The sequence below is a fragment of the Tympanuchus pallidicinctus genome, unplaced genomic scaffold (genome assembly GCF_026119805.1).
Source record: "Tympanuchus pallidicinctus isolate F22 unplaced genomic scaffold, pur_lepc_1.0 scaffold1, whole genome shotgun sequence".
Taxonomy (NCBI): Eukaryota; Metazoa; Chordata; class Aves; order Galliformes; family Phasianidae; genus Tympanuchus; species Tympanuchus pallidicinctus.
Window position 1 is genome coordinate 78,496,199 of NW_026294618.1, and position 12,389 is coordinate 78,508,587.

The 12,389-nt window shown below is 46.6% G+C and overlaps 1 protein-coding gene across 5 annotated transcripts in view; it reads left to right on the forward strand.

Annotated features, from left to right (window-relative positions):
* Positions 1–1,367: 1,367 nt before the first annotated feature.
* LTBP1 (latent transforming growth factor beta binding protein 1) overlaps positions 1,368–12,389 on the forward strand; it is a 176,232-nt gene continuing 165,210 nt past the window's right edge. For 2 of the 5 annotated variants that reach the window (XM_052684031.1, XM_052684021.1), the window contains exons 1-2: positions 1,631–2,166; positions 2,412–2,482. In XM_052684031.1, coding sequence (XP_052539991.1) covers positions 1,745–2,166; positions 2,412–2,482 — 493 coding nt within the window. In that variant the 5' untranslated portion in view covers positions 1,631–1,744. Of the gene's footprint in view, positions 2,167–2,411; positions 2,483–12,389 lie in introns of all 5 variants that reach the window. The other 3 variants (XM_052684049.1, XM_052684041.1, XM_052684053.1) reach the window with 3 other exon arrangements.

Genomic DNA, 12,389 nt, shown 5'->3' on the forward strand with positions numbered 1-12,389 from the left:
CCCGAGTGCCACATCAGTGTCACGCTGCTCACTCAGTCTTCTCACCACTTCTCTGGTTTCAAGGTATTTTTTTGTTCCTCAAACACTGTAAAAATATTTAGTGTGCTTAGGATTGACAGTAATTATCCTTTGGAAGTGTGAGCAGTTCAGCTGATCAGGATGTTAAAGAAAACACCGCAGATGTACACGTTCGCCAAGGGAGGAGGCAGCGGTCTCAGCAGTTAATTTCTGAATTATTTTCAAGGTGAATCTTTTAAGCTTTATCTCAGCTTCCTTCCAAACCTCTGGAGTTCAGGCTCTACTGTAGCCCCGTGGGGATTTTTTGAGCCTCCGGTGCCATTTTCTCCTCAAACTCAGGGCACTGAGGCGGGAGCCTTTGTTGTCAATGTGGCTCCCTTACGCGGTGGCTACAGAGAGCTCCCATCTCTCATCTATTTAAAACATCTATTTTAGAGCAGTTTTAAATAGATGGGAACTAAGGAGGAAGGGACCGCTGTGCTCTTAACTCTGGCTTTTGCCTGGAATCCTGTCAATGCGAAACCCTCCTGCTCCCCGTGCCGGCTCTGCCAATGGCGTTTAAGAGGAAAATCTCATGTGTTTGGAGGCAGGGTCAGTGTCCTTAAAGCTCTGGAAAGGAGCAGAGGAGGACCTGCGGAAGAAGACCTAGATTCCAAGCTGCTGCATTCACAAGCTGTTTGATTCTCCGAGAGGCTTTTTTTTTGGGGGGGGAGTGGTGGGGGAAGAACTCAAACGCATCAGATTCTGAGTATTTTCAAAGATGGACTCTTCACGGCATTCTGCAAACTTTATTTACAGCGCTACAAGGTAGCATCAGTTAAGATACACTGTCGATAAACGTAGGCGGTTCTGCTTACACGTTAATTCCTGGGGCACGCTCCGGGTTTGTGTTTTGTTCTTTAGGAAACACACAACAACAACGACAACGAACAAAAGAGAACGGCGCCCCTGATGCCGCGAGGCTCTGCCGAGTGGTCTCCAGCCCCCGGCTCCGACCGCGCGGGCCGAGGAGCGCGCCCGACCTCTTGCAAGCCTCGGTGCTTTCCTTGCGCTCCCACCTGCGCAGCGACGGAGCACCTCGGGGCTCCCAGCCTCGGCTCCCCGACACCACTGCCCGACCCCGACGGGCCCTTACCCCGGGGCTGCGCTGCCGCCGCTCGCCGCCCCGCGCACGAACGCACCAGGTGTGCTGCCCTGCGCGCGTCCCTTACGCCATCCGCGTGGCACCCGCACCGGCGGCGCCCCCCGCGCCGCTACCTGGCGCCGGCCCCGCGCCCCCTGACGTCACGGTGGGGCCAACGCGGGGCCGGCACCGGGGCCGCGGCGCCCCTTCCCTCCTCCCGTTCGCCGTCCCCTCCCTCCCCCCGCTCGCTCGCCCGCCGCACGACTCTTAAAGGCGTTTTTCAGCCCGGGCCGGCTCACAGACCGCGCGGAGCCCGGCACCGCTCGCATCTGGTCCGCGTCGCTACCACCCCCCCGCTCCTCCTCCTCCCTGACCGGCTCGCCGCTCGCACCGCCGCCGTTCCCCAGCGATGTGCTCCCGCTCCGCGGGACGCTGAACTCCGCGGGCGGCTCGGGGCGGGAGGGGCCGGCTCGGGGCGCTCTCCTTTCCCGGCCCCGTTGCGGGCTGGGGGCGGCGGGAGGAGGACGGCCCCGCGCCCCGCTGCGCGCGCCTCCCCCCCAGGCGCCGGGGGTCTCGAAGCTGGCGGGGGCTCCGGCCGCAGAGATGGCTCGGATCGGATGGGGCTTCCTCCTGTGCGCCTGGGCGCTGCTCTCCCCGGCGCTCGCCGCCGCCGAGAAGGGCAGGCTGCGAAGGATCACCTACGTGCTGCACCCCGGCCAGGCGGGATCGGCCGGCGGCCGGCAGCAGCGCCCGGCCCTCCTCGCGGGGCAGCAGCAGCGCACCTTTAACGTGCAGCTCAACGCGCGCTACGGCACCGCGGAGCGCACGCGGCGGATGAGCAAAGCGGGAGGCGCGGGAGTGCAGCTCCGCCTGGGCCCCGTCGGGCAGAGCCACTCCAACTCCGCCGCCTCCTCCTTCGCCAAGCCGGCCCGCTTCGGCCCGCGGCCCAAGCCTCCGCCGGGACCTCACGGCAACAGCAGCGGCGCGCCGCCCCGCCAGAAGCACCCGCTGCCGCCGCTACCGGGGTAAGGTGCCCCGATTGCCGTGCCGTGCCTCCGCTCTCGGCGCCTCGCGCCGTTACCCGCCCGCTCCCCTCGGGCACCCGAGGCGTCGAGCGGGCGAGGGGCGGCCCCGCGTTCATCCCCCGGCCGTCCCGGCTCCTCGCGGCTTTCCGCTCTTCCCGCCCTTTTGTCTCCCGTCCCGGCCGTGCAGGGGCCGGGGGCCGATGGGAGCCCCTCCGGACCGTCGTCCCTCTCTGCTCTTCTCGCAGGGTCAACGTCTGCGGAGGGCAGTGCTGCCACGGCTGGAGCAAAGCCACGGGCTCGCAGAGGTGCATCAAACGTGAGTATTGCGGGTGAACGGGGAAAATCCCTCCTGAGGGAGGCGGGCGGCACGTGGCCGGCACGGAGCTGCGCCGCCGCGAGGTTACGGAGGAGGGAATAGCAGCCCCGGTCGGGAAGCCTCTGCGGGTGTCCGCGAGGTGCGCGGCTGTGGGAGCGCTGCCTCGGCTCCGCAATGCGCGCCTCTGCCCCACGGGGAGCTGCAGGGAACGGTCGTCAGGATGCGAGGGGGACGCGGGAGTTCCCTATGCGGGAGGACGTTTGTCCCTGGGTGGGGTTTCTCACAGTAGGGAGCTGCATCTGTAATGCGCGGAGAGGACAGGTGACTGCGAGCTGCCGGAGCTGTTGCTGGCGGTGTCCTTATGGCGGTTCCTAAGGACGGAGCAGCTTCATTCCCTGACCAACTCAGACGTGCATTTAAGGCAGTCATCTAAACGAACGTTTGCAGTGCGTGCTGATGGGGTTAGGTGAGCTGCCTCGGCTCTCTTGCTTGCTGCAAGTGAAAGTAACGGAATGGTTTCCTGCAGCCTACATTTCTCACAGCGTGGCTTTGGGGCTGAGCACAGAGCCTACAAAATATGTACCTTGCTTCGGTGGCAAACCAAAGTGGGGAAAGTGTAACTTCACAAGATGGCAGTTTAGTTTCCGACTTTTCAGAATTTCAGTGCTGCTTTCTCAAGCACTTCAGCCTTCATTGTGTTGGGCAAAAAATGTTCCTTTTTGTGGCTTGGATTCACTCTTTCTGTCTTCCAGTAACTTTTCTTTGCAGGTAACTTCAGTGCAGTTAACTTTCAAGCTTTGCTAATAAATAAAGTAGTTTTCTGTGCCTTTTCTTGGTTACATTCCATCTTTTCAACCCCCCTATCATCATTCAGCTATTCTTTTTTGTCTTCTTTTTAAACTCCTTTCCATTCTTTGGTCCTTCAGTACAGACTAAGCCAGGCCATTTGGGTTGTTACGGGATAGCCCTGAAGAATCTCATTTAAATCTGTGAATTACTTGGTCTATTCACACAGTTATTGGAGGAATGGATTAGCAGAGAGAGTTAAAAGAAAGGATGACAGGGTTTGGGGGATCTTTCTCATATTGTCTGTAATATTGGGTTCTCCTTTGCACAAAATATTCTTGCTGCCTGCTCTGATGCCTCTCAGCAGCAGCATCACACTTGGCTTGGATTTTCCTTGTTGTACCTTTCTGGCAAGCTAAGTGAAGCACTGAATGTTTTAAAACTGTATGATTTTGTAACTTAAAAAAACTATGAGATAGCACTAACTTGGTTGAGCTATGGAAGATGAGTCTCAGAGTTGTAAAGCCAGATACCTCCTTTTCTTGAGCCTCCCAGTGGTTCTTTCAGAAGAACAGAAACCCTATTAGAGAGCAACTGTTAACTCCTTTGTTTCCTACAGGGATAAGTGATTTTTGAGGTCGGATAGAGAACTGTCAGTTTTGGAGTGGGCTCTTCTAGTTGTACCACAGATGCAGACACACCTGAGCTGAGTCATGCAGAGTCAGTTCGGACCTGTCAACATTTATTACTTCGGGCTCAGTATCACTTTAATAAGCTATTTGGCCTCTAGGGCCAGCTTATATTCTTTTGCATGGTGCAAAGCCTGAGCTAATAAACCCCAGGCCCATGCTGCCTGTTTCCAGAGCCAACTTCCATTTGTCTGCATCATGCTTCCAGAAGCAGAGTGCTGAGAGCCAGCTCTGATCACAAGAGTTATGAGCTCAGGTGTAACCCCAGGCTGCAGCAAGCACCATGTGTTTCTGCTATGCTGCACCTGTGGCAATAAGCCTGCCTGTAACCTGCAGAAGCAGGGGTGTAAGTGGAGAGGCATAGTCCTGCAGGCTTTGTTAGCCTTTCCCTCCTTCCTGTGGTGGTAGTGGTGCTCATGGTCTGTTTGTTACACCTGGGGTTGGGGCTGTTCCTCCCTTGGCTGACTCCTGTCCCTGATTAGCAGCAGCCTGGCCATGCGCAGTGATAACTGCGATATGTTTTCTTAAGGGAGCAAATTTGAAATGTTCTGTGCAGATCATAGGGCACCCTATGGAGGGAGGAGAAGAGTGTACTTCTCAAAGTCCTCTGTAAACTTTAGCTGGAAGCTGAATTGGCAGTTATGTTGACCATGCTCATGTTGTCTTTCACGTACTTCGGTCTGTCCTCAGGAGGTGAACTTCTGTGTTGCTGTTTGCTACCTGCAGGAGAGTGGCTCTCATATCCAGTCACAGGCATACAGGCTTTTTTCCACGCTGTGCTTAACATTTCAGTTTTACATTGTCAAGTTTTATCTTAACTTTTTTTCAATCTTGGTGTGACTTTTCTTGTGAAGAACTGCATAATTCGGATTTGAAATCATAGACTTCAGCCTTAAAAGTATTCAGAGCTGATTTGTGCTGGGAAAATTACTTCAAACCTTCAAAAATCTTTTGGCAATGTTTGGCACATCCACCTTTGGGTAAAGACAAAGGTGGCAAAGGCTCAACCACAGCAATAAACACCTTGGACGGTTATAAGCACGTGGAAATGTTTGTGACGGATTGTCTTACAGTCATCGTTATCTGAAATTATGATCTGTGCAAGAGCAATTACAAGATACCACCAGAGCTGGAGACATTGTGCTTTGTTAGAACTTGTTGTGCTACCACAACATTGTACAAATGTTAATTAGCTTTCTAACATGGCTGTAAGGCAAATGAAGCCCAGAATGTGGGTTTAACATTATTTGTTTCATTTACGGAAACTAAAATGTAGGTTAAATGTGACCTTGGACAAGTTATAACCAATCATTGACTGGAAGATAAAAGCTGGAAATCCTATCTCTCAAATGCTTTCTTATCCTGTTGGAAGCCTTTGTCTCTTACTTAGTTAGTTGCTACTAAATTTGCATTAGTTAATATTGCTTCCTACAAATTAGGCTCCTTTGCTTGTTCATAATGATTACAAAGAACTTATTTACATGTTGGGAGGTCAAGAAAGAAATTGCTCATTGTACACAGGATCTGATATCTCCAAAAAATGATTTAATGGGACCACCTTGTTTTAATAGTAAACATCTTCTGAAGTATGTAATGTATTTTGTTGGGAGCATTAGTATAGAATATGTACTCAGTGTAAACTGGATTGTTTTAAAAAAAAAAAAGTAAATAGAATAGGCTGGAGGAATTGTAACTTTTGCAAACATCATGAGGCAAATCAACAAATGATAGTAGGAGGGAGAGCTGATTGTTACAGGAATGCTGAAATGTGAACTTCTTGCAGAAGTGTAAGAAAGGCTCATAATGCAAATGAGTGAGAAAGTGAACCTAGCAAGGTCATGCTTAAAGTGTATTTAATATAGAGAGAATCTGCTCAAATGCAGAGTTCACCTGCTCTATCCTCATGGATTAAGAAAGAGAGAAGACTCATCTCTGTTGCCTCAGGGTGCTGTATGTGTGTGTGCATGTTTTCTGTGGATGGGTGCAAAGTGAGGGTTTGGGAGTTGGATCTGGGTGAGATTTTTCTGAACTGGGCTATGAAGTTCTTCCTGTCTCAGATGCCCAGACACTTTGGAAAGATCATCAGAAAAGGCAATCCGTTTTCAATTTTGAAAGATTATCATGTTTATTCTCTTTCATTTTGAAAATTTTCCAGACTCCACGTTAAATAAATGCGCTGGATAAGATTTAATTTCTTTTTCAGAAAGCTGTCTTTCTGCTGCAGAAGAAGACCAGCTTGCTCTGAGGAAGGTCCACTTTGTTCAGTTCCCAAATCTGTGTGGCCTCCAGTTGTGTATTGCCATTATGTTTTGAGCTGTCCGGTCCCCAAAACCTCAGGCTATGCTTGTGGCTGCTGTTGGGTGAGCTGCAGCTCCTTCAGGACAAGGGCGCTTGATGATGTAACCGGTGCTGTGGACACCTGGCTTTGCCAGGCCTGTCTGGAGGCTGCTTCCAGATCATGCTCCTGAGTTGTCTTGGGGGAGGTGAAGGAAAGGTTGCATGCTTAGTTCTTGTTCTGATCTAGGGCTGGGATCCAGACTTGGAAGCTTAGTAGCATACGTGGATGTAAAACTGTGTGCTACTAAGTGTTTTTGTATTGGTTGCTTAGTATCTCTTCTCTCTGCCTACAGTGGGCTCTGAGAAATGGTGGTATCCAGGAGGACGGTACTTCTGATCACTGGAATGAGTGCTTCAAATGTTTGCAGCTGGGCTTCTTGAAGGGTTTCTGGTCATAAATGTTTTCCAAGGCTTGTTCTTCATCTGTTTGATGGCTTAGAGCTTTACCAAGCTCTGTTTATTTACACTGTGTATACAAAGCCTGACTATAACGTGCTCTTAACAAATGTGTTTTTCTTGTTGGTTTTTTTTTTTTCACATTGAAATCATCTCAGTAAAAGCTGTATCAATCTTCTTCAAACTATGTCTAAATCAAAATGAAATGTTTGCATTTTAAAGAAACGGAACTACCTTGACCTCACTTAACTCACCCTTTTAATCTGGTCCTTGATGTTGCTTTTAAAAACTGTGAAACTGAAAAACTGAAAGCCATTGCTTCTGTGGCTCTGTTTTGCTTCTGCTGTGGGTTGCTACTGTAACATGTGAATATAACTTTTAAATTTTTCATGAAAGAAATAGCCTGGCTTTTATTTAGGGGGTCAGCCTTCAATAATAGCTTCACCTTCCTTGGGAGGTGAGATAAAGGGAGAATCTATATTCTTGTTATCATTGGTTTTGCCTATACAAGCAAGCAGTGTATGCTGATAAGAGCAAATTGTGAAGACCTGAGGTCTGTGGTGTGTTTCAGGATTCAGTGTTTTATGTTGCTGTATTCTGTTCTCTTGGAATGAACACCAATGTGAGGCAAAGTACATTAGCTGTGTCCTTGTTCCGGGCTCTACCTGATGCAGGCACAACATCTGGCAGTGGAGCACCCCCTGCAGTACCCAGTGGCCCTTCACAAAATGCAGCCCGGGGCTGTTTCTGCTGTTCAGCACGGGTGCCTCTCCTGTACCACATCCCAGATGGTGGCACTTCTGTCTGTATGGCTGCTCTTCTTGGCAGCAGAGAAGGAAAGGAGATGGGGTGCCTTTTTCTGTGCCTCTCACACAATCACAGAACGGCCAGGATTGGAAGGGACCAGTGCAGGTGAGAGCACAGCCAAGCAGCCATGCTGCTGATGTCAGCATGTCTCCTAGCCATTGGAAAGGGGGAGGTATAGTAAGGTATGGGGTACTGCACTCCTGGGACCTTGGGAGAGTTGAGTGCAGCACCTCTGGAGATCACTTAATTTGTAGCTTTGCTGTGAAGTGCAACTTCTTGGAAACAGATACTTCCTTGATGCAGGTTCAGGCTGCCTGGGAGTGAGGGAGTTAATGAGTGTGGATAGAGAAGGGCACAGACCACCCTCAGCTGAGTCCTTGTTTAATTATTGCAGTGCTGAGCCTTAGGGGATTGTGGGTGGTTCATGTTGCCAGGTGAGTCTAATCAGTAATCAGTACAGACTAAAGCTGGGCTGGGTTTGGGTTTTTCTGCTTTTAGAAGCAACAGTATTTCCCTTGTGTAGCTTAATTTATTCCCAGAAAGTGGATCTTCTCCATAGACTGCAGAAAGAATGCAGAGCTCCAGTGTCTCTCTGCATTTCATACTGTGCACAGGGGATCAAGGATTTCATGTCTTCGCAAGTCAAGATACTCATTTAAATATGGAGCTTCAAATAGTTCTGGTAGGTTATGTTCTCATGTGAAAAGCAGGTAGTCATCTCTGCATCAGAGCAGAGTTTCAGAGAGCTGCTCACTAATAGAGGGAATTGATTTGTGTCCTGTATCAAGGCTTGCTTTTTTCCTAATTCCAATCAGTTTTTAATCATCTCTAGATGGCAGTTTAGGCCTGGATTTGAGAAGAAGGTTAACTGCATAGTATACTCTTATTAAGGATTGGTTGGGCTTAGAAAAACTTTATTGTTCTTAGCATGTAAATTACTTTTTTTAATTAATAGTCATTGGTATTTCTTTTCTGTAATGTTTCAATTGTCTGAATCCTGCATCCAGTTAAAATTTTTCAATTTTTTATTGAATTTCTATTAGTTTGTTCAGTTTCCTGTGTATTTCTTACTAAGTATTTTGTAACAAAATGAATAAACAACGTAATGAGCAAAGTTAAAAGAATTAAAAGGATTGCAGAATTCATCATTAAGTGCTCCAGCAAGCAAAAACAGCACATAACATGGAATTTCTGGTCCATTCTGTAGTGTTTTATTTCATTTACAGTGGTTGAAAGAAGTATGTGTAGCGTGTGAGAATCTTAATTGTTTGTAATATCAGAATATGTGTAATTCTGATCACAAATCATTAAATACTAAAAATCATCTCATAGATTACATAGTGCAAATAATTAATTAGACTGCACAAACTCCAGTAAATACATGATTGAAAATGCCAGTATCAATTAGCACGTTGTGTTCTTATGCCTGTTAAAGTAATGTCCTTTTGCTGAAGTTAGATTTTTGAAATATTTGAGTATAGTTACTGTTAAATTCTGATCTATTATAGCATATGAAGATAGGTAGGAAAATAATCAAGTGTGCTATGTGCTCATTGTGCTGGCAGAGCAACTATTTTATTATTATTTTTTTAAACTGTGTGACATAGGCTGTTGTTGTTGTCTGTGTGTTTTCCCCCCTTTCTTGGAGGTTATATTTATTTATGGTAGTTGTCCATGTCAACGTAGGAATGCATCAGATGTTTGAAGTGGACCAGTGAATTCCTTCATGATGCATGATTTCTTTTGAAGTATATTTAGGGAAAGAATTCCCTAAGACCATGTAGTTGTGATAAGAACAAATTTCCTGTGTAGGAAGACACAGATGGTCATAATATTTCTTCCATTAATCACATAGAGATCATGCAGTCTCTTCTGGAGCTAAAGAACCAGCAGAAATGACATGAAGTAACTTTAACTTCCTATGGGATTTACAACGTTGTTGTCTCAAGCTTGGTGGCTAATTCATCTCTCCCTCCTCACCAACTGTGTAGAGGTATTAGATATACTTCTGGTAAAATTCAGTTGTTAAAAGCCATCTGGAGAAAGTTACTCAGATGGAGAACTGGATCCCCAGAAAAGTACTCGATGGTCAGCACTAAATGTTTCTTCAGTTTGGAGACTAGAAATCCAAAACCTATGTTGCTTCCTTATTCCTGACATATGTAGTGCTTACAAAGATGTAAGATGTGGCATCCAGTATATAAAAGTCTAATAGCAAGTGGTGAGCTACTCAGTAGGGCAATTGGGAGAACAGGAAGCCATTGTAAACTTTGCCCTTCTCTAGGATATTGGCACTGTATTCAGATTCCTCTGAGGGAACCGGTGCAGGACGCCTCTTCCCATTCAGAATCCCCGTAGCCTCTCAAGAGAAAGGAGACCTGTCTCCTCTTTTCTTTTGGTACTGGTGGGGGATCATTGCTCTGTCTTTCAACACAGCAGGAGCTGGAGGTGCCTTTGTATCACAGATTTAGTTTAGGATGCTCACTCAACCAAGATATACTTAGATTTGGTTTCTCTGTGTGCTTGAGGAATAGAAATCTTGATTAATGAAAAAGATGACAGTACTTGCTATGCCCTTAATAGTCTGTTCCCATGCTGAACATAGCAGAACTTGGAACCTTGCTCTAAGCACAGGTATATTCATGTTACTGTTGCTTTTCCCTTTTATGTAGACTTGATACGTGCATTGTTGCTTGACCATTTTATACTGGAATCTGAAGCATTCACACACTTCTAAGCCTCCTTCCAATGACTATTTTCTGTTATTGTGCTCTAGCATATATTTTGTCTGACAGGCTTTACACATTCCTGTTAAAGATAACAGTTCACGACATAGGCTTAGGTTGTTATAAAGGATTAGCAATATTTGGCAGTATGGATAGTGAGACATTTGCAGTGGTGGAAGTTGTTGGAAGTCTGCACGTTCTCCTGACAACCAAACTGGTGCATGCTTAATATGCAGTTGAAAGGGAAAAACACCCTCTTATTAAAATCTGTTTTCAAACAGAAAGGTTCTATTGGATGAGCTCATTAGAAATAACACAGCTTGCAACTGTTCGTTGTAGTTCATCATATCAAAGCATTAGAGCTTAGGAAATATGGTAAATGTTTGTGGTCATCTAAATACAAACCAACAGTGCCTGTTTGACAGAGGAGGTTCTTAAAAGTAGAACTGAGGCAAAAAATTTAGTGGTGCATGAATTTTTTTGGCACCATTTAAACTTTCTTGTGAATTTTGCATTTAAAAATACTTCTCTGTAAATTTCAGTTCTCCATATGATAAGGAGATGCAAGGATGTAAGTGAGATGCCATTGTTTGGAGAAGGTGAATGTAAATTAATGTAAAATCAAAGTGATGAGCTTAATGATCTTAATCTGTCTCAATATCTTGGAAGCAATGGTGACAACACTGGAATATCACCAAGTTTGCACCAGATGTGTCCCATGAGTGCTCACACAGGATCAGAAAGAGTGATGTGCAAGTTTGTCAGTATTTACTGAACCAAAGCTGAAGGTGACAGTTTCCTGGATTGTTTGCTGGTGACAAGACATGGTGTCACCATTAGGAGCTGGAGTCAAAATAGTGGTCTGTGGAGTGATGACATGTAAATTCCCCACTGATGAGAAAGTTCATGGGACAGCCCTCAGTGAGTGATGTGTGATGTTTTTTGGGGGATAGGAAAGGATGTGATCCTTGTGGATATCATGAAACCCAGACAAACCATCAATTCTGACTGTTTTATCACAGTGCTGACTAAGTTGAAGGCTTGAGCTTGCACAGTCAGACCAGAGAAGAAGTCAACCTTTCTCTTACAGTACCATAATGCCAGGCCCCATGCCAGCTTGAAAACAGTGGAGCACATTGCCTATCTTGATTGGGCTGTCTTACTTCACCCACCTCATAGTGAGAGTTTGGCACATTCTGACTTTCATCTGCTTGGGCTGGTGAATGATGGACTGCATGGGCAACATTTTCCTAGAAACTGTGTCATCATAGCAGTTGTGAACAGTTGGTCATCTTGACTGGTTCAGATTTTTGAGGGCAGCACGCAGGCTCTTGATTGCTGCTGGTGAAAATGCATGGCTAATGGTGGCGACTGTTGAAGAAGAGTGATTTGTGGCTGCAACTGTGCTTGATCAGACTGTTATTGTGCTCCTCATATCTGTTGTAGTTTCCACTGAAATAAATAGGGGGTGCTACTTTGAGAATGACCTATGTACATGTAAATCAGTCACAAATCTATAACACAGATGTGTTGGAAGGATCTTCTAAGGCCTAAGGGCAGCATTGTTGTTCTGTGACTGCTTTTGTCAAAGAATGGCATAACTACAGCCATACTAGGGCTGATGAGTGCCCATCTAACCAGTCTGCTTACAGAGGTGAGCAGTAGTTCTGTAGGGAAAGAGACGTTAAAATGGTCAGCGTGTTGAGATAGTTTTACAGAAAACTGCAGTGTCTTATGGTTCAGGGACTTTCAAAGCAATGATACCCTGGGTTAATTACTCCCTCTCTGCCACAGGTGTGAGGTTAGTGTTTCAAACTGCCACCAGCTGTTCCTACTTGGTACACTTAAGAGGTGATGTCCTGCTTGCTTTTTCTTCCCTACCTATAAATTTGCAGCCTTTTGCTTGTGCTTGCTTGTTCAAGTTTTCTGTACTTAGAAGTTCTAGAATGTTTAGGCATGACATACAAAAAGGTGATTTCCTGCCTTTCATCATCACAGTCCCGCTTGTTATTTTCTGGCAGGCCTGTACTAATTCTGCTGCTTATGGGACAAACTTCCTTTATTTAACTCCTGCAAAAAATAACCCAAAGTAGGTTCATGTTCCTTCACCGAATCACTCATTTGGAAAGCAGGAGTGGTTTGTTATATTGTATGTACCCAGTCTTC